We start from the raw sequence: 27,595 nt of genomic DNA, 5'->3' as shown, positions 1-27,595 counted from the left end.
GGCGCTAGGTGGAAACCTAACTCTCTCACCCCATTGGACGCAGGCGCCAGCACGCTTCTACGCAGTCTGTGGCGGCGTCGTAACGCCTCGAGGAACGGGAAGCGCATGGGTTCTCGATTCGCTGCCTTTGGCTTTTTCTTTTCCTGCGGGCAGGGTTTGGTCACTGGTTCTTCGTCTTTTGTCGGTTGCACGCGTCCCGCCCTCCCCGGTGCTTCCGCACTCCTCGGATCTAGCCCTGTGGGCATTTAACGTCAGTTCTCTCACCCCGCCGTGAGCCCCTCCCGGTCCTCGGGCGGGCCTGGCACGGAGGCGGTAACTATGGAGAACATGGCGGAGGAGGAGCTGCTACCCCGGCAGGAGGAGGCGGCCCAGGTCCCGACCCCAGCCCCGGACTCGGCTCGGGTCCCAGCTCCCGCCCCAGATTCGGTTCCAGCCTCGGCTCCGACTCCGGCCTCGGCTCCAGCCCCAACCCTTGCCCTGGCCCAGGCTCCGGCCCTGTCCCCGTCCTTAGCCTCTGCCCCTGAGGAGGATGAAAGCAGTAAGTGCAGGAGGCCTAGATCTTTCTATCGCAGAGGAGCGAGAAAGGGCTCTCGACTGGGGAGTAGAGAAGGGGTTTTATGGGGAGAGGCAGGTTTAGGGAAATATAGGGTGGGGGAGGCGAGATTGGTGTGACGGGTAAGGGTAAAGCAGCGGTACTTGAAGAAGACACCGGGAAGGGCATGTGGAGGCCAGGGGTGCTGCAGGTACAAGGAAATAAAAAGGTTAAAGTCTTCTTCATTGAAGAGGAATTTCTATGGTATAGAGAAGGAAGTTATCCATAATATGATAGTTTCCCTCTCAGTCTGGTCTCCTTTAGTTGACTTAATCCTTTCAAATGTGACATAGAAACCGAAGCAACCTAACAGTAGACCTGGCTGCGAAGATTTAGAAACTATTGCTGTCAAGTTTTTCTGCCTTGAGATGGGCTTGTCTCTATAAAGATTTTGAAGCTAATGAGTTGTTTGGAAGAGGCTACTCAGTCGTCTCTTTCACACATAAACGTTAGTTGAGTTTTGTACATCACAACAGCCCACCAGGAGTCAGCCGTAGAAGATAGGCCCTATTGTGCTCTGAATGTGCTTGCATGTTTTCTAAGTGGTGGTTAATACTTTTAAAAGGATCTTTTGAACATTTTAAAATGTAAAAATCTAAGGCTTCGTTCCTTCAAAAAAATTATTTTGTGGCCCATAAACTTTATACTCGTTCTGAATTCTCAAACTGTCTTAGGTTAATTCATCTTCACTACTTCTGGGGCAGTTTATAAAACGCCTGAATAAGTTGGGCGCTGTGGATTTTGGGAGGCTGAGACAGAAGGGTGGCAAGTTGGAGACCAGCGTCAGCAATCCAGGGAGACCCTGTCCCAAAGTTTAAAAAAAAGATAAAAAGGGCTGGGGATGTGTTGCAGTGGTTAAGCACCCTTGTGTTAAATTTCCGGTACAAAAAAAAAAAAAAACTACTTGAGTCGTCTAATTGATAATGGCAGCTTTAAAACAACATGTAACTTATAGCAGATTGAGCAGAGTTTATCGTCAGAAAGGTAGGCTCCTCCTCAAAAGATCAGAATTGTAGGTTGAATGTAAGGTCTGTTATTCCTTCATTTACCGCTGTGGTACGTGGGTAGAGGCATTATGCCTCAACTACAGATTTTATCTGCTTAAGTTAATCAGAAGTGGTTCAACAGCTTTGGGAATGCACGTTTCTCCACTTCTCCTCATTAAGATTGCCTTAAACATAGTATTTACTTATATATTTTAAAAATGTATGTGGTTTAAAAAATGTGTATGTCCATCGTTTGGGTAACCTGAAAATGCATTGCTGGGACAAATTAATGATTGAGAAATCTGAAGTACATTAGAACTAAAATTCATATTAATCACATTTTTAAAAATTATTTTTTAGACAGTCTAGTTAGTCCTTCCAACTCAATTGTAACTAGGCAAGATGAAGATGGTGTTTCTGAAATAGATTTGAAAATTAAGGAGAAAGTAACAAAGGTTGTTGAAGAACCTCCTAGCAACTTGGACTCGTCTAATTTAACAAAAGGTGTGCCTGTTGACTTCTGGATTATTAATATGTTACAAAAAGCAAGTTGGCTGATTTAAGTACAGATTTCATGATATCTACTGTTTTAAACCAGAAAGTGATTTCAGAGATGTTTACAGGAATATTACGAATTTTCAGACAGGTCTTTGACAGTTTTCTTCAATTGTGGACCACAGGATTTTCTGTTCTCTAATTTACTGAGATCTTTCTCTTTTTTTAACAGAATAATTTCAATGAGTACCTTTTTATATAGTTCTGTTTTGTTTCACATATACAGCTCTTTGAACTATGAAAGCCAAAAGTCTTTATTGTTACAAATGTGATGGGTTGGTTTATATGCATGTTTTTATATCTTTTAATGTCTTACCTATAAATTTCCTTAATTGTTCTGTGGTACTGTGGATTGAACCCAGTAGTGTCCTGCCAATGAGATACATCTCAGACTCTTTTTATTTAGACTCAAGGTCTCAATTGCCCAGGCTGGCCTCAACCTTGTGATCCTCCTGCCTTAACCTCCCAAGTTGCTGGGATTGTGGGTGTGCACCACTGTGCCTGGCCTGACCTAGCAATTGAAACTGTATTTAATCAAATTTTTGTCTGGTTTTGACAATTATATCTCATTGAAATTTATTTGAATAATACCTAGAAAAAAAGTTAACCAATGTTTGTTGCTCTTTGTTTTTATTCAATTAAAAATAAAGTGGAAAACCATATTTTTAATAAACTTGAACAGGAATGTTTGTAGTGCTAAATTGGTCCCCAAATTATTGATGCAGTGTGCTTCTGCTTCATCCCTAATAATTTTTTTTAATTGTTTAATAGATTTCAGTGCATGCTCTGTGAAGTTCCTACACTAACCATTAATCCAGTGAATAAGGCATAGCCCCTATTTTATTACTGATTTGTGAGGAAAGACAGATAATAACACAAATTATATAAATGAGCCAGGTGTGGTGACACATGCCTGTAATCCCACTGCTGGTTGAGGCAAATTGAGACCATCCTGGGCCACTTAGACTATCAAAATAAAATTTAAAAAGGGGTTGGTGGCACAGCTCAGGGTTAGCAGCTTGCCTAGCAGGTTTTAGGCCCAGAGTTTAATCCCTAGTAACACAGGCAAAAAATGTTTGTTTTTTTTTTTAATTAAACAAATGAGTGAAGAAGTGAACTGAGAATGAAGTTTATGGAGGAATAGTTGGGAAGGTCAGAGTGTCAAAAATTGTTTAACATAACAATTTATATATTCTCCTATCTCTTTAGGAGCTTTATCTGTTAGCATATGGAGCTATATTGGGCTCCCACTTTGTAAATTTCCCTTTTCTTTGGAATGCAAATATATTCAGGGTATCTCTGTGCTTAGATGAAATTTTAATTTGCTTTTTCTTTCTTTTGATTTTTTGTTTTGTTTTTTGTTGTTGTTGTTTGTTTATTGTCAAAGTTCTTGAAAAAATATTACACTAATTTTCTGAATTTCCTTTCCCCTTTCAATCTCATTTCTACTCTCAAGCACCTCAAGCTTTTTTAAAGGTCACCAGACATGCTACATACTAAATCCAGTAATCTTTTCTTGGTCTTTGCAACTGTTTGTAACGTTTAGTATTAATACTAAGCAGTTTCTCTTTTACAGCACTTCTTTGGCTTCTCTATTGTCCTGAAACTAAAAAACAAATTGTTAAAAAATAATTTTATAACTCAAATTTCTTTTCAGAGAGACACATCTCAATTCAAAGACAGCTTGGTGATCTGGAGAAGTTAGCTTTTGTAACTGAAGGGGATTTTGATTCTGCCAATTCATTGAACTCAGATAATCTTGATGCAGGTATGTTGATTGATTGATTGATTTGTGTCTCTATCTCCCCCTGTCCCCACTTACTTTCTGTTGGGTTGTCATCTTTCAGCTGATTGCCAGTTTCCTAAGAATAGACTTGTTTAAGGGCTGTGATTAAAGCTTAGTGGTAGAGCACATGCTTAGCATGGACGAGGCCTTGGGATCCCTAACACTGCAAGAGAAAGAGAACAGACCTGTTTATTCTTATTTAACTAGAATAGTAGTAAAATTTTGAAAATATTGTTCAAGAAATTGGTAGCTTCTATGTGCAAAGGTGCTGTGAAATAAGTTAATTCACAACTCCTCAAGGAAATTACAAACTCTTAGTCTTTCAGGACTGTGTATTCTGTAAATTAGGAATTACATGGCCACAAGTTAACAGAGATCCCCAGAACAGCATTTTAAATAATATGTAAAAGTCCCAAGATAGGCAGTTTAGTAGGGCTGGTTGGAACATTTTGCAGTGTTGTCGGTGCCTCACTCCTCTTTTTCTGCTTTGCTAAGATCACCTCATGGTTTGTTTGTTTTTGTTTTTAAATATTTTTAGTTGTGGATGGACAGAGTACCATTATTTATTTATATTTACGTTGTGCTGAGGATGGAACCCAGTGCCTCACACGTGCTAGGCAAGTGCTCTCCCACTGAGCTATAACCCCAGCAACCTCATGGTTTTTTGGTGTTTTTTTGTTTGTTTGTTTTTTTAGGTAGGCAGTATATATAAAAACATAAATTGTGCCTGTTTTTTTTTTTTGTTTGTTTGTTTTAATTGGAGATTGAACCAGGGGCACTTTACCACTGAGCTACATCTCCAGCCCATTTTACTTTTTATTTTGAGACAAATTCTCACTGCATTTCCCAGGTGACTTCAAACTTGTGATTCCCCCTGGCCTCAGCCTCCAGATTCGCTGGGATTACAGATGTGTAATGCACTGCACCTGGCTAAATTTTATGTACCTATTCTTGTATTGTGCTGTATGTGAAAAATATTTGTTAGACTAAAAATTATTAAATGAGTTATTGTTTAGTTCTGTAGTTTTTATTGCTCTAATCCTGAATTAAGATTTAATTGTTTTGTACACTATAAAAGTTTTTATTTTCGATACATTGGATTTCTAATTAATTGGTAATCCATAATCTAAGGAGTATGTGAATAAAGAATGATGAACTTATATGTTCAGCAATACAGTGAAATTCAAGATACAGTGGTTCTAATCATGCCCCCCACCATCTCAGAATACCAGTTATATTGGGTCTCATTTACTCTTTCACTTCCTTCTTCCATTTTTCAAACTCCCTGTGTTAACTGAGGAAGGGATAAGTGGTACATATGTGTATCATTTTCTCAACTTCTCTGTTCCTAGTAGCAACAGAGATATCAGCTAGCCACAGAAAGGGGAACTAAAGAATTAGAAAAACAAAAAAGTCAAGGGTCATTTGCTAATAAGTAGGAGGAGAGCATGGGAAAGTTCCCTTTTGCCTCTTTTATAGCTGAATCTAGGCATTAGTAGCTAGTATATTCTGGTGCATTTTTGGTTCTTGTTACTTTTTCAGGAAACAAACAAGTTTGTCCATTGTGCCCTAAGGAAAAATTCAGAGCTTGTAATAGTCATAAGCTTCGTCGTCATCTTCAGAATTTACACTGGAAAGTCTCAGTTGAATTTGAAGGTTAGTATTTTTATGCTGGCTAAAAAAAAAAATGACATATATGAAATTTATTATTATTACTAGTCTTGGAATTTTATTGTGAACAAGATCAAACAGTTTCAGTTCAAAATTATGAAGGATTTAATGCCCCTTATTAAATAAGATAATAGCTTTATAGGCAATAAATACAAATGATACAATTTAGTTACACAAACATTTATTAAGCATCTATTCTATACTAGGTACTCTGGCCCTGGGAGTCCATATTGTTTATTGAACAGTGTTTTAATAAATTACACTTTTCCATTAATAGTAAAACAACTTCCATTTTACACATAATTTTGAAGGCAAAGTAAATGTACCAAAACAATAAAATAAAACAAAACTACTGGAAAAAAATCTTTTTATTCCTGATGGCTTAAAAAACTAGAGTTAAGAGTACTTAGTAGTTGCAAAAGAAGATTTGTGTTTCACGAACTAAATCTGTACATAAGCATGAACATAGGAAGAATTAAAGGAGTAGTGTCAGTGCTTCCTTGTTATGGGTCATTTCAGGAGTTTCTGAATCTGGTATTCTTTATGAAAGCTTTGAGTATTAAAATACAGCATAGTAGTGATGAGAGGGGAAGGGGGAAAGGAAGGACAGCAGAATAAAATAGACATTATTATAGCTGTATGTATATATGTGACTGCATGACCAATATGATTCTGCAACCTGTACACACAGAAAATGAGAAATTATACCCCATCTGATTCAAATGTAAAATATGTCAAGATCATTGTACTGTCATGTGTAACTAATTAAAACAAATTTAACAAAAATAAATAAATTACAGTATAGTTTAAAAGAACTGTAAATTAGTAACACTGGAATTCATCAGAGTTGTTGCCAAATTCTTCTGCACTTTTCACATGTTTTGTTAAGTAAGGATTTTTCTGTTACTGATAATGATATTTCCCCTAATTTGTGAGAAACAATAAAATGCTTTACAAGGAGGGGGAAAAAAAGAAGAATACTCAGATTATAGCTGGGTAACTAGCACATGCCTATAATCCCAGCAGAGTGGGAGGCTGAGCTAGGAGGATCACGAGTTCCAAGCCAGCCTCAGCAAAAAGGAGGCATTAAGCAACTCAGTGAGACCCTATCTTTAAATAAAATATATAAAAAATAGGGCTGGGATGTGCTTCAGTGGTTGAGTGCCCCTGAGTTCAATCCCCAGTACCCCCCCCAAAAAAAAAAGAAAGAATACTCAGATTATTCTGGGTTATAAGATAAATATTCTGAAATCATTGCTTTTCTCTCCTATAAGAGCAAGAATTGGAATCATGAAAGAAGTTAAAAGTAACCAAGGGAAAAAAGTCACAGCTAATCTAGCCTAAGTAATATCTACATTTTAGAGTAGGTAATGCAAAGGAGATCTGTAAAAGAAGATTTTAAAAGGTGGGAAAAGAATCAGGATGGTGCTGAACATAAATGAAAAAGAGTATATAATGGCAAATACAGTATGAGACAAAGAAGATGAAGCCTAAGAAAAAATTGAAGCTAGCACTATTAAACTGAGTGTCAAAGACTTTAAATGACTAATAATCCCAGATTAAATATTCATTACAAGACTAGAATTCAAGTCTGAATCTTCTGTATTTATTTATATCTATCAATCCCATGTATAAACTAAAGCAGTCTCATTCAAGTAATTGTGACATTACAAATACAAGGATAATCCCAATTATTCTCATGTAATTCTCATGTAATATTTTTTTTTGAGAGAATAAAATTAGAACTTTACTTGGTTATACACAAAAATTAAATCAATGAATCAGAATCTAAATTTAATACCTAAAACAAAATAAAAGCTTTAGGGGCTGGGGATGTGGCTCAAGTGTAGCTTGCTCACCTGGCATGCGTGCGGCTTGGGTTCAGTCCTCAGCACCACATACAAATAAAGATGTTGTGTCCGCTGAAAACTAAAAAATAAATTAAAAAATAAAAATAAAAGCTTTAGGATAAAACACGAACAGAGCTTCACAACATTGAATTTGGCAATAATTTCTTGGGTATGGCATCAAAAGCATAAGCAACAGAATGAAAAATAGACAAACTGGACTGCACGACAATTATTTAAAAGTTTTGCACATGAAAGGACACTATCAACAGAGCAAAAAGGCAACCCACAGAATGGGAGAAAATATTTGCTAATTACAAATCTGATAAGAGAGTAACACAGAATAGGCAACACCTCAAGCTAAAAAAAAACGATAACAGCAAACCCCAAACAAGAAGATTAAAATATGGGCAGGGAGGCTGGGGATGTGGTTCTGTAGAGTACTTGCCTAGCATGTGTGAGACACTGGGTTTGATTCTCAGCATCACATATTATAAAAAATGAATAAAATAAAGATTCATCAACATCTAAACATTTTTTTTAAAATGGGCAAAGATTTAAATAGACATTTTCCAAAGACTGAAAATATCCCAACATCACTAATTAGGAAAAATGCAAATCAAAATACAAGATAACTACTTCACACCCATTAGAATGGCTACTCTCCAACATAAAATAAGAAGTGTTAGCAAGGATGTAGAGAAATTGTAATCCTTGTGCTCAAAAATGTAACATGAATATAAAGAAAATGTGGTATATATACAGAATGCAATATTAACTCAGCTTTAAATAAGAATGAAATTATGGCATTTGCAGGTAAATGGATGGAGCTGGAGACTATCATGCCAAGAGAAATAAGCCAATCTCAAACACCAAAGTCTGAATGTTTTCTCTGATCTGCAGATGCTAATTCACAATAAGCTGAGGGTGGGAGTTACTTTGTATTAGGCAGAGGGGAGTGAAGGGAGGGGAGGGGGTATGGAGGTAGGAGGGAGAGTAGAATGAATTAGACATTATTACCCTATGTGCATATATAATTACATGACTGGTATAATTCTACATCATGTACAACCAGAAGAATGACAGGTTATGCTCCATATATGCATGATGTGTCAGAATACATTCTACTGTCATGTATAACTAATTTGAACAAATTTAAAAAACATTAATCACTGCCTAGGAAAGCTTATGATGAAACAAGGACTGTAAAAAATATGATAAGGAAGGAAATGGAGAGGGGAAGCTGGGACTTCCCTTATCTCCAATCTTTAGGTGACAATCAAAACAGTGACAAATCCACTTGCGCAGTAGGCTCTTACAATTTTTAGTGCTAATTGAATTTTTAATGAACAATGATATGACAGCCAGCCATTCTTCATTCTAGGTTATAGGATGTGCATCTGTCACTTACCGTGTCGACCAGTAAAACCAAATATTATTGGAGAACAGGTAATTGAACATTATTATTTTTGCTTTTAAATTTAATTTTTTAAAGAAAGTACAGTTTTTATTTGCTTTAGAACTGTTTGAGTTCAACCAAAAGGCCAAGAAGTAATTGCTGACTTATGTAAAATGCTCATTTTTAACAATATAGTTTAAAATTCTGCATGTGAGTGCTTTCAGATAATCATAATAGAAAAAATATGAGATTTATGAAAACATTTTTAATTAACTTTTCATTTTATGATTTTTAATTTCAGTTAGGTAAATTGCTCTTGTGTTAAAATGAAAATTAAATCATTTACCAATTTTGGAATGGAGAATTTACAGAGTAATTTTTGTCTTTTAAAATAAATTTTGATCTATTATGTTTCAATTTTATATTCACTCTCCCCATGTTCTTTGAACTTTTAAGTTTGACAGAATCAACAAACTTTCTGAAATCTTTAAAAGTTTTAACCAAAAAAAGCTAATGATATTCAGAATTTACCATTCCTAATTATTTTTTCTACATTTCACTATCTGTGCCCTCAAAGTTATTTACATCTGCCTGGTGATAATGTTCTATAATGGTATGATTTTACACATCTCTTCTCAAATCCACATTCAGTGATGTTGCATTTGTATATTGAAATCTGTCACAACTATGGCTTGAAATTGGCCATGGTACAGTATACCATAGAAATTGGCAAACACTAAAGTCAGGGCTTTATTTTCTTGAAGAGTCAGTTAAACATTTACCAGCATACATCTGCTAGCATTTGTAAGTGCAGCTTATAGAAAATACCATAGAGTTATTTCCTGAATAGAATGAATGTGGAAAACTAGGAAATTAAATTTAGTAAGGAGCTGGGTACTCACTGTGGCTCATGCCTATAATCCCAGCAGCTTGGGAGTCTGAGGCAAGAGGATCAAAGGTTCAAAGCCAGCCTCAGCAACTTAGCAAGATTATAAGCAACCTAGTTGAGACCCTGTTTCAAAAAGTAAAAGGACTGGGGATGTGGCTCAGTGGTTAAGCACCCCTGGATTCCATTCCTGGAACCCCTCAAACACTACCTCCTACTCCCCACCCGCAAAAAGAGAAAGTAAATTCTGTAAGGAAGTTAGGATTCTCTAACAGTCATATGGCAAAATGATCATTATCTTCTATGCTATTTAACCCAAGACACTAACGTATTTGCAACTTTAAACTTCAGTTTAATTGTCTTAGTAACTCATTCAAATTCTGTTTGATAGATATTCAGTAAAATGGGAGCCCATTATCATTGTATCATTTGTTCAGCAACAATCACCAGAAGGACTGATATGCTAGGACATGTTAGGCGCCATGTGAATAAAGGAGAGACTAAGTCCAGGTATATTGCTGGTAAGTTAAGCATCTCATTAACATATTAACATGTATATTTTTAAATAATGGTCCTGTTATTTTTTTTTTTCCCCAGAACTTAGGCAGATAAAATACACTGATTTAGTGAAAAAATTTAGTTGACTACCAATCCTTTATTTCACATTTTGTTTTCTTTCTGTAAGGTTTCCAGTAACATTCAGCTGTTCTCAACAGATACATTTAATCAATGATGTAAAAAAATGCAAGTGACCCTCAAGTAAATAATTAACGTTAATTAAACGTTATAAAATTATGGGGTTTTTTTCTTTCTTTTTTTTTTAAATATATATTTTTTAGCTGTAGTTGGACACAATACGTTTATTTTATTTATTTTTATATGGTACCCAGGCTCAAACCCAGGGCCTTGCACATGCTACATGAGCACTCTATTGCTGAGCCACAACCCCAGCCCTAGAATTATATTTCTAATAACAAATTTTATATAAATATATAAAACTTGTTATGCTTAATTTGGAAAACTGGGAAAAGGATGCAGAGTGAAATAAAAACCTTTTTCCTAACTGATAACAGAATCATCTATAGCTTGTCAGCCTTTCTCATAAAGGATCTCATTTCTTCCCCCTCCCCACATTATGTGTCTTATTTCTTGATATTTAAAATATGCACAAATGTACACATCAGTATATCATTTGAGTTTATACCCAAAGGATTCTAATATTGGGCTGGGGATGTGGCTCAAGCGGTAGCGCGCTCGCCTGGCATTCGTTGGGCCCATGTTCGATCCTCAGCACCACATACAGACAAATATGTTGTGTCTGCTGATAACTAAAAAATAAATATTAAAATTCTCTTTAAAACAAAATTATTAAAAATATTTTTAAAAAAGGATTCTAATGTATATTAAATGTAGAATCATTTTTTCATTACTTGGTAGCCATTTGAACATAATTTGTATTTAAAAATATTATGAGAAATTTAGAGTCTAAAGTCCAATATGCTCTGGAATCACAATGATTCCTTTTTGGTATCAGGGATTGAACCTAGAGGTACTTAACTACTGAGCCACATCCCCAGCCTTTTTTTTTGTATTTTGTTTATCTCGCTGAATTGCTTAGGGCCTTGCTAAATTGCTGAGACTATCTTTGAATTCTCTATCTTCCTGCCTCAGCCTCCCCTGGGATTACAGGTTTGTGCCACCACACCTGGTTCCTAGGAAACAGTGATTCTTACTTAGCTATACTGGCTGGTAGAATGCACCATACAAAGATGCTCATACTCATTTTTTCTAACAATTAGACCATTATAAAACATGTTTAGCAGCCGTATACAGTGTTATTTGCTGAATCATAAAGGTATTTTAGGATTTCATGCTATCTTAAAATAATTGTCCTTAGATATCATAGTACAGATATATAGGTATGTTATGCAGTCAAGATTTTAAGTGAATACACTTTCTTTCATTCACCAGATACTTACCTGGGTGCAACATTTTCTTGGAGACAGTGATAAATAAATGAGTTTTTTTGGTTTTATTATTTACCCAACTGCTTACATTAACACAAAACAATATAGTTTTTTTTCAAATGTATGTTGTTTTAGGTGTTTAGAATAACTTTGTATGTTCCTGAAATCTTCTTTTTTTTTCAATAATAGCTTCTACTGCTAAACCATGTACTGAAATTTTGAAAGAAACAGACACAGATGTACAAGTTTGTCCTAACTATTCTATACCTCAGAAAACAGATTCCTATTTTAATCCCAAAATGAAACTAAATCGGTAAGATAATTTTTTTTTAAAAGGGTTATGGGCTATTTCAAATTATTACAGATATTTTTTCTTTTAGCCTCTATGGTTCTAATGTATTAAACTTTAGGTGCAGATTACCAATGTAGTTTTTTGTTTTATTTAATATGTATGTGTATGGTTCTTTGTTTTGTTTTGTTTTGTTTTTTGTCAGAAAGTTAAATTGGCCTAATTTTATATAATTAATGAATAGGCTGCACTTTCATAGGCCAGTTTTATTAATAAGTAAATGAAGAAAGGCTTATTAGATAGAACTTAATTAAATTCATAATTTAATTTCTTAATTTTTTTTATGCTATTAAAATGGGGATATATTTTATTGCTTCTCTTTTCAAAATAGTTTGTACAGTAACTAGAGGCCCCCTCCAATTCTCGCTTTCTTAAATGAAATAAAATCTACAATAATGAAGCTATAATCTCATAAAATTACCTTTATATTACTTTCTTCTAGACAGCTGATATTCTGCACATTGGCTGCTTTGGCTGAGGAACGAAAACCTCTGGAATGTCTAGATGCCTTTGGAGCAACTGGTAAGGAAGGAAGTATTTTTGGAATCCCATTTTCTTTCTCAATTTTTTACAGTGTCTTGTTCTAGAAAATATATAGTTTTTATTTTATTTTTTTTTAGTTATAGATGGACACAATATCTTTATTTTACTTTCTTTTATTTTGTACTCGGGATTGAACTTAGGAGCACTCTACCACTGAAGCACATCCTCTATCCTATTTCGTATTTTATTTAGAGATAGGGTCTCCCTGAGTTGCTTTCTGCCTCACCATTGCTGAGGCTGGATTTGAATTCATGATCCTCCTGCCTCAGCCTCCCGAGTTGCTGGGATTACAGGCGTGCCCTGCCGCTCCCAGCTTTATTTATTTATTTATTTATTTATGTGGTGCTTAGGATTGAACCCAGTGCCTCACATGTGCTAGGCAAACTACAACCATAGTCCCTAGCAATGTTAAAAAAAAAAAAAAATCTGAGGGAAAAATAATTTTTATTCCTTTATTATGAAAATTTTTAAGTATATACAAAAGCAAAGAGCATAATTAATGACTCCCTGTGTGTCTTAATCACTCACTTCAAAAATAATCACCTCATACTCAGTCTTGTTTTATCTGTTTCCCCATACCCCGCACCTCAGTTGCTCAATCCCCATTAATATGGAACAAACCATGGATGTGTCATTTCATGTAAATATTTAAGTTTGATGTCTAAAAGAGAATTTTTTAAAATAAATAAAACTATAATGCCATTATCACACCTAAAAAATAAGAATAACTCTTTAATATCACCAGTTGTTTATATATGCCCAGTTTTGTTTTTAAAAGTTCAAATCAGAATCTAGACTATGTATTTTGTTTGCTGTTTAACACTTATTAGAGTGTGTGTTAATTATATATGTCTAACTGTGTGTGTGTGTATTAATTATTTCTTGATATAACGGGTCTTTTGACCTATAGAGTTCTGACAGTCTAGATTTTGCTGATTGTATTGCTATGGTTCATATAACATTTTCCTTTCTCTCTTGTATTTTTGTAAATTGATGGTTTCAGAGCTGGGGAGATAACTCAGTTGATACAGTGCTTGCCTCGCATGCAAAAGGCCTGGTTTTTCAATCCCTAGCACCACAAAAAAATAAAAAAAAAATAAACTGATGGTTTGGTCAGATTCAGTTATAAATTATTTTTTCAAGAATGCTTATTTTCTATAATCAGGAAGCAACTGATGACTCTTTTTTTTGTGTTGTAATAACCATTTCGTAGCCTTCTACTTTGAAAGTCATTCTTCTTCCCAAGAAATATTTTTTTTAATATTTTTTTAGTTATCCATGGGACACAATATTTTCATTTTGTTTATTTTTTTATATGGTGTTGAGGATCAAACCCAGTGCCTCACATGTGCAAAGCAAGAGCTCTGCCATTGAGTCACAATCTCAGCCCCCCAAGAGATTTTTAACAATAGAGAAAAGATAAGGGAAACAGTAGATGGTTTCTTAATAGCCACTTGTACCCAGTTCAAGTCTTTCTTTATAAAGAATATAGGATTATGCTCTTAGCAAGCATGAGGAATCTCTCCTTCCTATGCTCCTCTCCTTGGTGAAAAACAGTGATTAAAAGCATGGATTATAGAGCCAAACTGCCTGGGTTCAAGTCCCAGCTTCATTATGTACTAGTTATATGACCACAGTAAATTGATAATGTATAGAAGTGGAGTAGTGGAGGAGACAACACCAGTAGGCAACTTCTAGCAGTGAAGATTTAAGTAAATTAATATAAAGTCATTATAACGATACCTGTTAAGTAGAAAATGCCATGAAAGCATTGAGGATCATCTTTATTATTAATACTGCTACTACCAACACCTTCATTGTAATGTCTCCGTGCAAATAGGGTAAAAGTAATGAACTAACACTTCTGAGTCACCTAACTACGAAAATTGAATAATTTTTTCGTCCTCTTTTCCTCTCTACTCTCGTCAGCTCAACTCAGCCACCACATCTCTTGATTTTTCTTTGATACTATAACTCACTCCTTTTCCAAGTGTATTTTAGTTGTCTTTAATTAGTACCCTGGTTTATAATCTGTCTCTTCCCTCTAATTTGTCTTCTGTATTACTGCCAAACAGCCATTCCTCTGAAGAACTACATTAATATTGTTACTTCTCAATCAAAAAAGTCATCTATCTTTACTACTATTGTCCATACTTCTCAAATAGCAATTTAATATTCTTCATAATCTGATCCCAACCCACTATTCCAAATCTATGTTCCCGTGTTTTTCCACACACCCTTTTTCTTTACTCTTGTTTTTATTTTTATTTTATTTTATTTTTAAAGAGAGAGGGAGAGAGAGAGAATTTTTAATGTTTATTTATTTATTTTTTTTTTAGTATTTGGCGGACACAACATCTTTGTTTGTATGTGGTGCTGAGGATCGAACCCGGGCCGCACGCATGCCAGGCGAGCGGGCTACCACTTGAGCCACATCTCCAGCCCCTTTACTCTTTTTTTTAATCTGAAATTATTAAAGCTGATGTCTAAGAAAGATTTTTCTCAGCCTTTTCTTTTTAAAGTGTCTTCATAACCTTATATCTGGGTTTGTAGCTGCCATTTGCATATTTACCATGTTAATGAGGACACTAGAACTTATGAGAATATGTAAAGACCTTAATGCACAGTAGATAAGAACTTTTTCCATTTATGAGACACATGCATGGAGAAAATGGTCACTATTTCTAATACATAGGGGCGTTCTAATCGAATTGGTTGTGTTTGTGTCTGTTACTTATGACTAATCCTGTCAGTGTGCAAAGCCTGTGAGGAGGGAAATTCTTGGTCTAAATTCTTGATTATTTGCTTATATGTACAAGTTCTTTTGAACTCACAGTGATGATTTTGTGCAGTATTTGAAAATCGCTATTCTAGAAAAGTTATTTTTTATATTTTAGCATGTGAAGGTAAACTTCAGCAGGAAAATGTCACCCTGCCCTTCTCCCTTCCAGCAGAGTATCCCCACAGTTGTTATTATTATATATTGAGTTTCTCTTTAAGATTTTGTTTGAAATACTATTCCATTGTAAAAAAAAAAAAAAAGAACAGTGATAATAACAACCAATTCTATAAAATAAAATTTTAAAAGTACATGGAACATTTATTTGAACAAGGTTCATAAAAAGTGTATTGTAAGAAGTATTAAAAATTTTAGGCAAATTTTTGTGTTAACTTCTTGAGAAAATTTTTTCAAGAAAGTAAAATAAGAATTGTTCATGGAAATACTAAGATTTTTGAAGGAATTTGATTTATATATAAAAATATATTCTTTTCATACTGTTTTTATTCTTTAGTTATTACAGTTTAAAAACTCCCTCTTCTCCATTTTCCCTAAGGAATAATGGGATTACAGTGGGCAAAGCACCTTGGAAATGCAGTCAAAGTTACAATTAATGACTTGAATGAAAACTCTGTGACATTGATTCAGGAAAACTGCCATTTAAACAAATTGAAAGTGGTGGTAGACAGTAAGGAAAAGAAAGAAGGTGATGATATTCTTGAAGAAGGAGAAGAAAATCTCGGTAATATTAAGGTGACCAAAATGGATGCCAATGTACTGATGCATTTAAGATCTTTTGATTTCATGTAAGTGAAAAAGATTTGCTATGTCACTTGTTAAACTGACCTGGACATTTGGGTTGGAGGGAGGGGGGAGTTAAATTAATTTATTGTTGTTGTTTATTTAAATTAATATAGCTTTTTGCATTGGCTTAAAGTATGCGATAAGAAATCTTTCTAGCATTTTTAGCCTGATTTATGATTTATAATTCTGATCTATGATATAACTATTTTATTACTTATTTTAAAAACAGAACCATGTATTTGAAATAGATTGTAAAGTACTTTTGAATCATAGAATCTTATTAGAAATAATTACAGGGGTATGATTTTGGTTACTAATATGAGTTTAAATATGTCTATATTCTTTCTGATTTTAGACACCTAGACCCTTTTGGAACATCAGTAAACTATCTAGATTCTGCATTCAGAAATATAAGGAACCTTGGCATAGTATCAGTGACATCTACAGATATCAGTTCCTTGTATGCCAAGGCACAACACGTTGCCCGACGTCACTATGGATGTAACATTGTTCGAACTGAGTATTACAAGGAATTAGCAGCCAGAATTGTCGTAGCCGCAGTGGCGAGGTACCGGATTGCCAATTGTATGCCTAATGTGTTTTCATAATGATTGAAAGAATACTACAAATGAATGCTTACATCATATTTTGTTTGTTTTTGTTTTGGTACCAGGGATTGAACACGGGTGCTTAACCACTGAGCCACATCCCCAGCTCTTTTTACGTTTTATTTTGAGACAGGGTCTCATTAAGTTGCTCAGGGGCTTGATAAGTGCTGCGACTGGTCTTGAACTCACGGTCCTCCTCCCTCAGCTTCTTAAGTCGCTGGGATTACAGGCATTATTTTTCAAAAAATGTGAAATAAAGATTCTGTATCCCATATTGCTAATCTGAATTTGTTTTATTGTGTTTTTAATCTTATATTCTGTTAATCCTTATTTAAAAGTTTATATCTAAAATATTTAGTTTACTCTCCAACATGTTATTAAAATAATTAAAGTAGTAAGAAAGAAAAGATATAAGTAAAAATTAATTTCATATCTATTTATCTCAACAATTAGGGTAGATAGGAGATAGTAACATGATATGGAAAACAAAAAATTATCTTACAAACTAAGAAGCTTCTCATCAGAAATAACCATTGAAATGGGGAAGATTTTTTTGAGCACCTATTACTTGTAGAATATAATGCTAGGAGAACAAGAATATAATTGGAATTAGGAGTATAGATAATGAATGATTAGCCAGTTTACTAGCTCAAACACAAGTTCTACAGCATTTAGATGGAAATTCCTACCTCAATTTAAACACAGATTAATAGACCTTTGGGGTTATCACTAATTAACTCAAAAATCCTATGCACATTTTTGTGCTACCTATGACTTACTGCACGTACTTAAAACTGTTTATAATAAATTCAGAAATGGTTTACCTGGTAGAACTTAATCCAGTCCAAAAAAATCTGTGATTAATGGTAGAAAGGACTTTTAGTATTCATTGTTCTTTAAATATTCAGCAGTTAGCATACTATCATGCCTATAATCAGTACTCAGTAAACGTACATAAATATATATTATTTGGAAGAAGCTTTTACAGGAAAAATGTTAAGGACGAGAAACAAAGTGATTCTGAAAACCAAAATATATAGTCCTACGGAGAGACTGTCATAAGGGAAAATGCCAAGACCAAAGACCCTGCTGGGCATTCTTTATCCATGTATTTCTATTTGTGTAAAGTTCTAGTAATAATCTTTTAAAAGCATTACTACTAGATATTGAATTTTTCTTTATTTACCATAACCTACCCATAGTTTACTGTTCATATTAGTATTGTCATTATAATGCCAAATAAAAGAAAATAATAATCACCCAAAAATAACTTCAAAATATTTTTAATAGAGCTGCAGCTCGATGCAACAAAGGCATAGAAGTACTATTTGCAGTGGCTCTGGAACATTTTGTTTTGGTGGTGGTGAGAGTTTTGAGGGGGCCTACCTCAGCAGATGAAACAGCCAAGAAGATTCAGTACCTAATCCATTGTCAGTGGTGTGAAGAAAGAATTTTTCAGAAGGATGGTAATATGGTAGAAGGTAAGTTCAATTTCATCTTAACTGTATATTAAGTTTAATTTATAATCTGTAAGCCTCCAATGAAAAGCTTTTATTACATCCCTAATTATACATATTGTTGTCCTTTGATTTTAAAGATTACAGTGCTAACTTTGTTATTTACTATACTGGATTTACTTTGATCAACAGACAAGACATTCGAGTGAGTTTATTAAAGTTATTTTCTCATGCTGTACAGTTTTTGTTCTAAAGCCCTGCCCTTTATTGAAACATCTAGAAATAACTTAGTTTCCACTGTCAACTAATTTTAGGAACATAAGTCAGATTACCTTTGTCTAGGCTGATACAAATCATTAATTTTATAAAAATAATTATCATGTTCTGGCTGAATATAAAAGCTACCAGTTTAAAAATCCATTCAGTAAAAATTTATTGAGTTTCTACTATATGCCAGGCCTGAGGATACAAGAGAAAAGCTAAACTGTGGCTCATGCCCTCAGAAAGAGCTATTTTTCTATTTACTTTACTGGACATAGAAATAATAGTTTTGCCCATTATTTTTGGTTAAGTTATTGGTTTGCTGGGTTTTGTTTGATTGCATTTTGTAGTACTGGGGATTGAACCCATGGCCTTGTTCACAAGTTCAAGGCCAGCCCGGGCAACTTAGCAAGACCCTGACTTGAAATAAAAAGGGCTGGAAATATATCTCAGAGGTAGAGCACCCCTAGGTTTAAGCCTTACATAGCCTTGTATTCCCTCTCTCTGTATATACTAGGCAAACATTCTGCCACTGAGCTACATCCTCACCCCTTTTTATTTTGTTTGGAGACAGGCTCATGCTAAGTTGCCTGGACTGGCCTTGAGAAGTTTTGGGTATTTTTAAATATGAATTCTTGAGAAGTCTTTATATATTAGAGTTTAGCTCATATTACATGAGTCACAAATGTTTTTTTCTCATCACTTGGATTTGCATCTTTTTTGTTTAATACAGGAGTATCTTGTTGTTGCTATTATAAAGTTAGTCATACTTATATGTATTTTAGATTTTTGTCTGTCAATAGACCTTTCATATTCCTAAGTGGTTCAAGGTAGGTTATATTTTATTAAGTAAATAGTCCATTTTTTCTTAACTGATTTGAGAATATCTTCTTTATATAATACCAACTTCCACATGTATTTGAGTTTGTTCCTGGATTTTCTACTATGTTTCAGTGATTGGATACACATACCCCTACCACCGTATTTATTGTTTTTTTAGAGTTTTTTTGAGACAGGGTCTCACTGTGTTGCCCGGGCTGATCTTGAACTCCTGGACTCAAGTTATCACCCTATTTCAGTCTCCTGAATAGCTGGGATTACAGGCACACACCACCACCAATGGCTGCCATGCCATTTTGATTACAGAGGATTTTTAGCATTATTTATGTCTGTTACAGCAATGCTTCCTCAAAATTGTGTGGTTTCAGAGAGTATCTATCTATCTATTTATCTCTTGCTCTCTCTATCTCTCTCATTTCACTGAGACAGGAGAATCACAAGTTCAAGGCCAGCGCTGGCAACTTAGCAAGACCCTGACTCGAAATAAAAAGTTCTGGAGATGTATCTCAGAGGTAGAGCACCCCTAGGTTTAAGCCTTACCACCCCCCTACACACACACACACACACACACAATATCTATCTCTCTCTCTCTCTCTCTCTCTCTCTCTCTCTCTCTCTCTCTCAGTAAATAAACCAGTATTTTTTTAATCGCATTAATTAGGGGAAATAGATACTATGATTTTGAAATTTCCTCCAAGCATAGAATATTTTTCCTTTCTTCAAGTACTGTATGATGATGATAATGGAGGGCATCGTGTCACGTTCCTTATCTTAGTATATTTTTAAAAAGGTTTAACAACTATACATTACGCCATTAATTGCACTGAATAACAATAATATTATAAGAAGTTATGGACCTATGTTTCTACCAGAAGGATTATTCCGAGGTTCTGGATATATCTAGGATTTACTGACTGGATCAGGCTGTTCCAAGAAAGTGAATGCTTAATCCAGAAATGGTCTAGTGTTAGGGATGGTTAGTTAGAGAGTTTCCCATTAATTTATTTGGAGGTGAGGGCGACTAGGGATTGAACCCAGGGGCTCTCTACCACAAAGCTACAAACCCCAGCACTTTTTATTTTATTTTTTGACTAGGGTCTCAATAAATAGTCCAAACTAGCCTCAAACTTGCCATTATCCTGCCTCAGCCTCCTGAGTCACTGGGATTACAGACATGATCCACATGTGGAGGAGAGTTTCTAGTTTAAAATGACTGCTTTGCATCTTTTCTCTCTTTCCTACTTCTTCCCTCTCTGTGTTCTCTTTCCTTTCCCCTCCCTCCCTCCCTCCCTCCCTCCCTCCCTCCCTCCCTCTCTCCCTCTCTTCCTCTCTTCCCCTCTCTCCATTTCCCTCTCCCCGCCCCCCAAAAAGAAACAAAACACAATTATGAAATAAAATAACTATTCCGGTGGCTGGTGATGTAGCTCAGTTGTAGGCCACTTGCCTGGCACACAGGAGGCCCTGGGTTTAATTCCTAGCACTGCCCCCCCCCCCCGCCCGCCCAAAAAAAAAGGTGAAATTATAACATTGGGCATTTAGAGAATTTAAAAATCCCCTAGTAGAATGTTGCTCCATTTTGGAAGCTTAAGAACAGTGCTAATACCACCCCAGTTTTTCTTACCAGCCTCTAATTGTTCTTCAAAATGAATTAGATTTTTCTGGCCTACATTTTGGGTACTGGATATATATGAAGCCTATTATAATAGAAATAAACTTATTTTCTTCCCAGTTAAACTTATGAAAAATGCCTATATTTTTGATTAAGATGTTGATTATGTGGGTGTATGCATTTGTTAGAACTCATCTACCTTTTCACATAAAATGAGTATAGTTTTATTACACATAACTTATACCCCAATAAACTAATAATATGAAAATCCTGTGAAATTGAAGATTTAGTTCTTCTTTTTTAAAAAATTTCTTCATGTTCTTCTGTGTTTTAATTCTTTTAATTAATTAATTTATTTGTTCCAATTTGTTATGACTTTCTCCATAACATTATTTCATAAAGTATAGCAACTAAAAGCTACTTTCAGCTATGTCTCTATTAAAATAACCACTTAACTTGGTTTTTCACAACCTCTTAAGCTTTAATCCTCTTAAATCTGTATGATTGTAATTTTAATAGTACCTTCAGAGAATTATAAGGATTAAGTTTTTAAAATACATATAAAAATACCTAGCATAATACCTGGCATATAGTAGATCCTCAATATATAGTAACTATAAATTATTATTAATATAACAATTACTACTATTTGCATTAGTCATTTCTCCTTTGATTTCTCTCTCTCTCTCTCTCTCTCTGTCTCTCTCTCTCTCTTCTCTCTTTTTTTATTTTTATTTTTAATAGAAAACCCATATAGACAGCTACCCTGTAACTGTCATGGAAGCATGCCTGGAAAGACAGCAATAGAACTTGGACCTCTGTGGTATGTGCCTGCCTAAGCATCACATATTCAGAATTGCTTTATGTATTGATTTGCTGATTGTCAACTTTTGATTATGTGGTAAAGGGCAAGCAAATTCAAATTTAATTTTTATTATTTTTTTAATTTTTTAGTTGTTGATGGACTTTTTTTTTTTAATTGCTAGTAATCGAACCCAGTGCCTCATACATGCGAAGCAAGCACTCTGCCGCTAAACCACAAACCCAGCCCTAGATTGAATTTTTAAGTCTAGGCAAATAATCATGACTTCTCTCCCCTATGAACTTAAGGTTCATTTGTTTCCATTGTTCTCCTTAGTTTGTGACAACACTAAGAAGGAGAAGCTTAGATTATCTACAGACTAGACAATTCATTCTGAATAGTAAGAAGGAAGCTTTTTAAAACTAATCATTAAAAATCTAGGGTGTGATTGTAAAATTATCACAATAACTTTTTACAGAAAAATCAACTAATACAAAAGGTCTTAAAGGAATTAGTTTTTAGTGAGAAAACTATAAAATGTCTGCCTTTGTCTTGGGTCAAGCCGTTTGGATAGGATAAAGCTTCAGATATTTATAATGTATTGTGATGTTTTTTTTTAATCATTGATAATAAGTTACTGTGTTTTTAAAGCCTTAAATTGTGTTTAATTAGAATCTGTATCATAAGTTTTTTTGTTACTAGAGATTTTTATAGAAATAGGAAACTGCTAACAACATTGTGACATGAACCATTACATATTTCTTCTTAGCTATTTTTATAAGATCAAGGCTTAGCCATCTACTAAACCTAAAAAATTGGCACAAATGGTAAATATGTTTGTGATGATACCTTCCAGCACTCACTCACCTCTATCATGTGCAATTGAGTGATCCTACTCACGGATCTCAAAACTGCAGAAATTAAGACTAACAGATGGCTAGGTTCAGAAGGAAGATGTTCTAGCCCAGATCCCTCATTTTACAGATGAGGAAATTATAACACGTTTTTAATGCTGCTAAAACTTATCCTAAAAAATAGTTATTTGCATAATCAAGGTCAGAAATTTAGGTGTTTAGTCTCCTAAGACTGAGTTCTAACACATGCCTTATGATTTCCTCACTCAAAACTACTGATCTGCTTTACTCTCTTCCAGAATATGTCCCTTCTCTCTCCCACCCCCTGTTCAAATTGTACTTTCCTTTTGAAGTCTCTCCTTAGTGCTTCAACCCAAAATAATCTCTAAATTCCTTTTTGCCTAGCTTATATTGATCATTCATTTGACACTTTAAAATCATATATAGTAATAATGGCTACATTGATTGAGGATATACTTTATACTAGGCATTGTACATATGCCACCTGACTTAATTCCCATAACAAGTTTGTGAGAACATTTATTTTCCATTGCATGATAAAGAATACAAAACTCAAAAGCAGTATTACATAGCTAGTAACTGCTGAGGCTGGGCTTGGTAACCAGGTTTATCTAACTTGGAATTTCATATTTTGTCAGTTATACCCGTGATTCTCAATGTAAAGCATACTACATTAACTCCTGGGCCATTTTTAAACCATATCACCACTACCACATATAACTTTTATATTTTTTCCCACCTATTACCATATATAAACAAGATTTACTGATGAGAATGTGCATTGTAAATACCTCTGCAATATATTGTTTCTGTCCAAATTTTGTCTACATTTATAGGCTTTTATAGGGTCAGCATCGTATTCTGGTATATTCTCTACACATACCCAAGTATCATAGTACTGTACAACTAATGAAAACTGTAAATTCTTATTGATTTAATGTGAATGCAGTTTTCTTGGCTAATCCTACTAGTTTAGAGAACTGATTTAATAATAGCATTGGAAAAATAGAAAATAAAGAATATTAAAGATCAAAAATTCTTTTTGAATTCCTATTTTTTATATATTATAGAGACTTATTTTTTGAAAGAAAGTAAATATTTCTTAAACCCAGTGCTCTATATATTCATTTCTTTTTCAGGTCAAGTTCCCTTTTCAATACTGGATTCCTCAAAAGGATGTTGTTTGAATCTCTTCACCATGGTTTAGACGAAATTCAGACTCTAATAAAGACGTTAATCTTTGAATCAGAATGTACTCCTCAAAGTCAATTTTCAGTTCATGCATCTTCAAATCCTAACAAGCAAGGTGAATAATTGAACACTAAAGATAATTTGTTACCATTTCATTTGTTTTTTTAGAGGAGGGGTGGGCTAGGGATATAGCTCAGTTGGTAGATGTACCTGGGTTCAATCCCCAGCACCACAAAAATGTTTGTTTGGGGGCGGGGGTTTGTTTTTGTGTGTGTGGGTTGTTTGTTTGTTTGTTGTGCTGAGGAGCAAACCTAGGACCCCACACATAACCAGCAGGTGCTTTACCACTGAACCAATATCCCTAGCTCCCATTTTCCTTAAAATACATAGTTTTCTTCACATTTATTCTTAGGGTCCTAAAATGAATATGATTTAATTAAAGTAATCTCCCTTTTGTTTTTAATTTTATTTGATTAAAATAAATAAGAAAACTTAGATATAAATTTTATTACCCTGTATGTACTTTCTAGAAAGAACCCTTAGGTAATTCTAGGAATGGTATGGCCACAAATGTTAGTACTATCCATTGACACATAGAAGGTACTTATCACTCAGTAAAGTTACTTTTTTTCTTCTCAATATAAATAGACTTCTGTAGTTATAGCTGGCTGTTGATATTAGAGTGAGTCTACTAAATATACTACCTTATAAGCTGTGAAAAGAGGTTGCTATTATAGAACGTTAAAATATGTCATGTCATTCTTGCAACCTATTTTGGCCATAGAGTCTCCTATATAATCACTATATAAATCCTGTGTAAAACCCACTGTAGATGATCAAGTGTGGTGGTGCATACCTGTAATCCCAGCAACTCTGGAGACTTAAGATAGGAAGATCACAAGTTCGAGACCAGCCTTAGCAACTTAGCAACACCCTAAGCAACCTAGTGAAATCCTGATTCAAAAAATAAAACAGACTGGGAGTGTAACTCAGTGGTAAAGCACCCCTTCATTCAATCTCCAATACCAAAAAAATATAGAAGGGCTACAGTGTAGCTCAGTGGTACAGTATTTTCCTACCATACACAAATTCTTAGGTTGAATCCTTAGTAACACACACACACACACACACACATACACACACACACACACACATACACATCCCAAAGATGAAATTTGGTATAAATTTTTATTTAAATTTTGAATTGTTGTTTAATGTCATCTGTAAAATACTATTTTCTCATTTTTTTGTTTGTTTGTTTTAGAAGAAAATGGTGTATTTATTAAAACTACAGATGATGTCACAACAGATTACATTGCACAAGGTATGTATGTAAGTACACATGTATGTATCCATTTAGAAAGGAATATAGCAGAGGTGGAAAGAGAAATTGCATTGGTGGCTGAGTGCAGTGGCATATATCTGTCCCAGCAACTCTGGAGGTTGAGGCAGGAGGACAGGAGGATTGCAATTTGAGGCCAGGCTAGGGAATTTAGCAAGACCTTGTCTCAAAAAAGGGCTGGGGATGTAGCTCAATGAGGACATAGAGCACCCCTGGGTTCAATTCCTAGTACTGGGGGAAAAGTTTTTTTTACCATATAATGCTGACAACAAAACTATAGTAAAACTTATTTTAATCAGCATTAATACAATTCCAAATTTCAAAAGGTATTTTTTTTCACATCTTTAATAATGTTGTGATCCCTTCAGGAAAACTAGAGAATTAAGTTATAGAAGATAAAGTTATAGCATTCGGATTAAACTTTATTCTGATACTTTAAAAATTGCTCATGAATATTTGATTTATGGCAATTTCATTTGATTAACCAGAAGACCCTACTTTCTAGCCATAAGCATTTATTATATGGCCTTTCTCTTATTTTGGGATGTGTGTATACTTTAAAATACAGTTGTATAGGATCTCATTATACAACTCTAAGTAAGTTACATGAGTAACAATTAAAATATCTAGAAGGGCTGGAGATATAGCTCAGTTGGTAGAGTGCTTGCCTCATGTGTACAAGGCCCTGGGTTCAAATTCCCAGCACCCAAAAAAAAAAAAAAATATATATATATATATAAAATACCTATGGGGGTGGAGATGTGGCTCAAAGCTGTAGCACTCTCGCCTGGCACTCACAGGGCACTAGGTTCGATCCTAAGCACCACATAAAAATAAAGATATTTTATCCACCTAAAACCAAAAAATAAATATGAAAAAAAATTTTTTTAAATAAAATATCTAGAATAAATTATCTTTTTAAGAGAATGCTAACTGTGTGTATTTCAGGAAAGAGAAGAAGTAATGAGATAATTACAAATTTAGCCAAGAAGCAGAAGACTGATGTCAGTACTGAACATCCTCCCTTTTATTATAACATCCACAGACACAGCATTAAAGGAATGAACATGCCCAAGTAAGACAGCCAGTGAATGGCAAAGTGTATATATCATATTTTAATAACATTGAGATCTAAATAAAAATACAAAAACCTAATTATCTTTTTTCTTTTCCTTATTGCAGGTTGAAAAAGTTTTTGTGCTATCTTTCTCAAGCAGGCTTTCGAGTCAGCCGAACTCACTTTGACCCAATGGGTGTTCGTACAGATGCACCTCTGATGCAGTTTAAGTCTATTCTTTTAAAATATAGCACCCCCACTTACACTGGAGGACAGTCAGAAGGCAATGTCCAATCAGCATCTGAAGATACAGTAGCTGATAGGGTTGAAATGTCAGTAAATGACAAAGCAGAAGCAAGTGGCTGTAGAAGATGGTAACTGTAGAGTTTATTCTCAGGTGTCTATATAAATGATCTAACATTTCTCTATACCAACTGAAGTTCTTTTCTATTCTTTCAATTCAGTGATGTAAAAATAAAAAACAGTGCTGCTTTCGTTCAGAAAATTAGCAGTTTCTAACTTAGCTGGTTTGGGAGCCTTGCTTTTCAAGTTTTTCTTATTTTAAAGAAAATTTAAAATTTTAATGAAAACAATTTTATATAAAGCCAAGTTTCTGACTGAGGATCACCCTACTGTTTAATAATATAGAAAGGTTTACATACCTAGTATTGGGAATTTATGTACATTGTAGAAGCTGTTCTTTACTTTTTTTTTTTTTTTTTTCCCAGTGCTGAGGCTCAAACCCAGGGCCTCAAACAAACATTCTACTACTGAGAAACACCACAGCTCCTTCCCCCTACTCCACCCCCGCAAGAGAAAGGGTCTTGCTGTGTTGCCCAGGCTGGATGTGGACCCCTGGGCTCAAGTGATCCTCCTGCCTCAGTCTCCTGAGTAGCTGGGACTACCACCATGCCTGGCTTATCCTTTTCTATTCTTAATCACATCTCTGCTTAAACTGATTATCATGTTTATGTTTTTCCACATATCGTATACAAAATGAAGCTGAAACCTTTTACATACTAAGACAATCCTAAATAAAATAGGAGGTTCTCATATATTTCATGAATACAAAACTAAAATATTTTCCGATTTTTAAGAAATCATACTTCTGTACACACTCATCTTTTAAATTACTAGCTTTGGAGAAATTAAATACTTGCCTGAGAAATACATTTTCTTACAAGATATAATCTACATGACTCAACTTCAGAGAAAGATTTTTGTTAAAATAAATTGAGACCATTCTAACATATAAGTACCTAATCCTAATGAAGAGAGATTTTGTTATAAATTAAACAATTGGGTGATCTCAAGTGCCTCAGTTAATGCATGTATACTAGTCATTCACTTAGTTGTACTACCATTCAGAAATAAAACTCTTTTTTAGTT

At 34.5% G+C, this 27,595-nt stretch overlaps 1 protein-coding gene across 7 annotated transcripts; it reads left to right on the top strand.

Moving 5' to 3' along the window:
* Positions 1-318: 318 nt before the first annotated feature.
* Trmt1l (tRNA methyltransferase 1L) lies at positions 319-27,595 on the top strand. 7 transcript variants are annotated; one of them, XM_078022477.1, is made up of 17 exons: positions 319-538; positions 1,939-2,082; positions 3,791-3,901; positions 5,462-5,575; positions 8,822-8,886; positions 10,114-10,243; positions 11,879-12,002; positions 12,481-12,560; positions 15,917-16,166; positions 16,520-16,732; positions 18,063-18,253; positions 21,684-21,762; positions 23,756-23,922; positions 25,072-25,131; positions 26,098-26,224; positions 26,332-26,430; positions 26,935-27,595. In XM_078022477.1, exons 1-17 carry the CDS (start codon positions 319-321, stop codon positions 26,978-26,980), a joined length of 2,220 nt encoding a protein of 739 aa, XP_077878603.1. In that variant the 3' UTR covers positions 26,981-27,595. The 7 variants fall into 7 exon arrangements, 6 of the variants coding, with proteins under 6 accessions (XP_077878603.1, XP_077878602.1, XP_021578231.1 ...); XM_078022476.1 differs by having other exon boundaries at positions 26,332-26,603; XR_013426437.1 differs by lacking the exon at positions 26,935-27,595 and having other exon boundaries at positions 25,072-25,139; positions 26,332-26,399.

Source organism: Ictidomys tridecemlineatus, chromosome 10, assembly GCF_052094955.1.
Source record: "Ictidomys tridecemlineatus isolate mIctTri1 chromosome 10, mIctTri1.hap1, whole genome shotgun sequence".
Lineage (NCBI taxonomy): Eukaryota > Metazoa > Chordata > Mammalia > Rodentia > Sciuridae > Ictidomys > Ictidomys tridecemlineatus.
Note: the sequence above shows the minus strand (reverse complement) of the source record. Positions and strands in the feature narration are given on the sequence as shown.

What these genes read in the sequence shown, in the direction of transcription:
- Trmt1l (XM_078022476.1), top strand. Translation starts at nt 319, where the DNA reads ATGGAGAACATGGCGGAGGAGGAGCTGCTACCCCGGCAGGAGGAGGCG. An exon ending in CCCTGAGGAGGATGAAAGCA is followed by an intron (nt 539 to 1,938) that starts GTAAGTGCAGGA and finishes ATTATTTTTTAG; the next exon opens with ACAGTCTAGTTAGTCCTTCC. An exon ending in CTCGTCTAATTTAACAAAAG is followed by an intron (nt 2,083 to 3,790) that starts GTGTGCCTGTTG and finishes ATTTCTTTTCAG; the next exon opens with AGAGACACATCTCAATTCAA.